Consider the following 2,816-nt stretch of genomic DNA (forward strand, 5'->3'; position numbering starts at 1 on the left):
CAGTTGAAATAAATTGTTTTGTGTCCCTCAGCTGACAGGGTGCCGCTGTTGTTAATTTATCAGACAACAGTGTAGGGCAGCGTTTTAATGAAAAACAATGACAGCGACAACCATTTGAGATTTTTCAAAGTAGAATGAGGCATGTAGTAATTCATCTTTCAGACCACTGTCTTCTCACTCCACAAACAATTATACTCTTGTATAATTGAGATGTAACAATACAATAATCTTGGGACAAGCAAGAAAAAAGGACTTAATGGCCTAGAATATAGTGTTAATTCAATGATAAAAGTAATATGATTGCATTACTACACATGTAGATGCAGGTCCACATTTTTATATTTATTAATGTGTGAACTCAGATTAAAACTTGCTTGCGATTAATGAATTTTGCAAAAGATTATGACAATTATTTAGGTAACTGAGGGATTTATAAACGCTTCTTTTTAGTTATTCTGCAGCCAACATAGTCACTTTTTTAAATCTACATTAATGTATGTATGTTAAAAAACCTGGCACTACTGTGGTGTTGATGGATTTACATGCCAGAGAAATAACAACCCACTGGCAACTTTTATTACTGCCATTTGGTCCCTTTGAGAAAGATATATACTGTAGATAGATAGATGGATAGATATGTTGTTTTATCTTAAATGCCACTGGAAACAAATCCATGTTATGCATATCTATCGACACAAAGGTAGTATTCCCCTGTATCTGTCACAACCATAGACTGTATATATAAAGGGTCACAACACATCAGGGACTACGTTTCCCACAAGGCGTTTCGGTCTACGTCATAAATCTGCGCAGAGCTGAGGTGGCTTTAGAGCGGAGGTAAACACATCGGATTACTTCCTTTAAACCTGTTTATTGAAATTGAAATGATATCAACACGAATGTAAATGTTATTAGAGTTGCTTGTGTACGACTGTTATGTTCCCGTAGCCTGTCTTTCTCGTGTGTTGTTGCCACATAGCTAACGTGCGGCTACTTGGGTGTGCTAAAGCTAAGCTAATTGCCTAACATCCTTTCAAACGTTCGTTCCTCCTTCAGGTTGTTTTTCCGGCGGCTCACCTGAATTCCCCGCTGCTGCTCTCACCATGACTAAACTTCTGGAGTGGCTGCTCGGCGTGTCCCTGGTGTTAGCGGCTTGGGCTGTGGTGTCTTTCGACCTGTTGGAGCTGAGGCTGCCGCAGAGCTACCGAGAGGCGGCCTGGCCGATGCCCCTGTACCTGCTGGTGTCTTTCGGCTGCTACTCCCTGGGCACGGTGGGGTACCGGGTGGCCACCTTCAATGACTGTGATGAGGCGTCCGCCGAGCTGCTGGGGCAGATACAGGAAGCCAAACAGGACTTGAGGAAAAAGGGCTTACAGATATAGAGCTTCTAAAGGACTATGTATACGTTTTTGAGAGACTGAAAGGGATGCACGGACTACTTTTACTAACAACATAGTGAATACAGAACACATATTGTTGTTTAGGATGTGTGAAATGTGTTGGATGAAACTTTGAACTTGTACACTCTTTTTTTGTTTACAGCAGACATTGAATAATCATCTATCACACCAACCATTTATGCAGCAGTGTTTGTCATTATTCAGTGTCATCTCTTACAGATTAAATACTGATCAGATGGTCTTCTGGAAATTAGAAATAAACCGCCTGATAGCTACTTGTATGAAGCAACATAGTATTTAACAACACCATATTCTGTTTGAGTCCTTTAAGAGCAGGTGGTTTTACTGATGAACACATCTCAAACCAGATAAAACAAGCACAATTGTGATAGGTGCTGTGTTTGGTTAATAACTACACATGGTTAAACACCCCTGAAAATCACTGCTCTGCTTAAGTTTCAGCTGTAACAAGTTGCCCATCAATGAAATGCCAACAAATGAAACCAAACAATGGGACAATCTCACTTAAGACTGTTACCATGGGGAATGTTCAGACGCTTCAATTTGTATCAAGCTAGGACTACACAGTGGGGACCTTGTTGGTGTGTGTGTGTGTGTGTTGTCGCTTGTCTGTATAGACGCACTAGATTTAATCTGTGAAAAAGTGTACATTCCATTGTGCAATTTCAGATGCTATAACTGGAACAAAATTAAAATGGAGTCTATTTTTCTTCATGTTTTCTTCTGACACGTGTGTGTGTGTTTGTGGGTTGGGGGTGCAGATAGGGCCAGGAGGTATGCAAGTATGTGCATGAATGCTTCCATATAAGAAGCATTCCTTTTCCTTGAATAATCCACATGACCTTAGGACTTCATATATACTGTGCAAGAAACAGATCTCTTTTGTCCCATTGTGTAGTTAATGACATGATATTATACATATACAGCATCCCCTTATGTATTCTCAAATCAGAAAATGTAAGCTAAATGCAAGCTATGGACTAATCTGATGTTGGCAAGCCCACTTCTTTTGTGTGAGCCGTAAATCGCTGCCTATGCTCATTTTCAGTAAGTTCCCGCTGGGCACAAAGCATAGCCCGGCCAAGGCATCATTATAGGGTTTCAAAAAGCTCCTGTAACTTCAGAACAAATGCGAAAGACTTGGCATTTTTTTGTGAGCAAGCTATGCCTGTAGTGCCGTTTGGCTGCAGCCCCATCATGCCTTGCAACTTCACCCCCCATGAATGTCTGCAAGCTGTTGCAAGAGCAGACTGGATGAAAGGCAACCTGTTATTTACCAGCAAATGTTCTACTTTGGCAATTACACCAAAGGCTTCACTTGGTAGGCACTAGCAGTTATATCTTTACTCGTAACCACATGTGAAATAGTTAATCACTTTTTCTTTGTCATCATTC

General features: G+C 40.7%; 1 protein-coding gene across 1 annotated transcript; it reads left to right on the forward strand.

Annotated features, from left to right (window-relative positions):
* The first annotated feature begins 778 nt into the window (after positions 1 to 778).
* dpm3 (dolichyl-phosphate mannosyltransferase subunit 3, regulatory) lies at positions 779 to 2,148 on the forward strand. The gene is made up of 2 exons (XM_034125403.1): positions 779 to 837; positions 1,057 to 2,148. Exon 2 carries the CDS (start codon positions 1,104 to 1,106, stop codon positions 1,380 to 1,382), a length of 279 nt encoding a protein of 92 aa, XP_033981294.1. The 5' UTR covers positions 779 to 837; positions 1,057 to 1,103; the 3' UTR covers positions 1,383 to 2,148.
* The last annotated feature ends 668 nt before the right edge of the window (positions 2,149 to 2,816 follow it).

Source organism: Trematomus bernacchii, unplaced genomic scaffold, assembly GCF_902827165.1.
Source record: "Trematomus bernacchii unplaced genomic scaffold, fTreBer1.1, whole genome shotgun sequence".
Taxonomy (NCBI): Eukaryota; Metazoa; Chordata; class Actinopteri; order Perciformes; family Nototheniidae; genus Trematomus; species Trematomus bernacchii.

Excerpts from the sequence above, each read along its gene's own strand:
- dpm3 (XM_034125403.1), top strand. The coding sequence starts at position 1,104 with ATGACTAAACTTCTGGAGTGGCTGCTCGGCGTGTCCCTGGTGTTAGCG.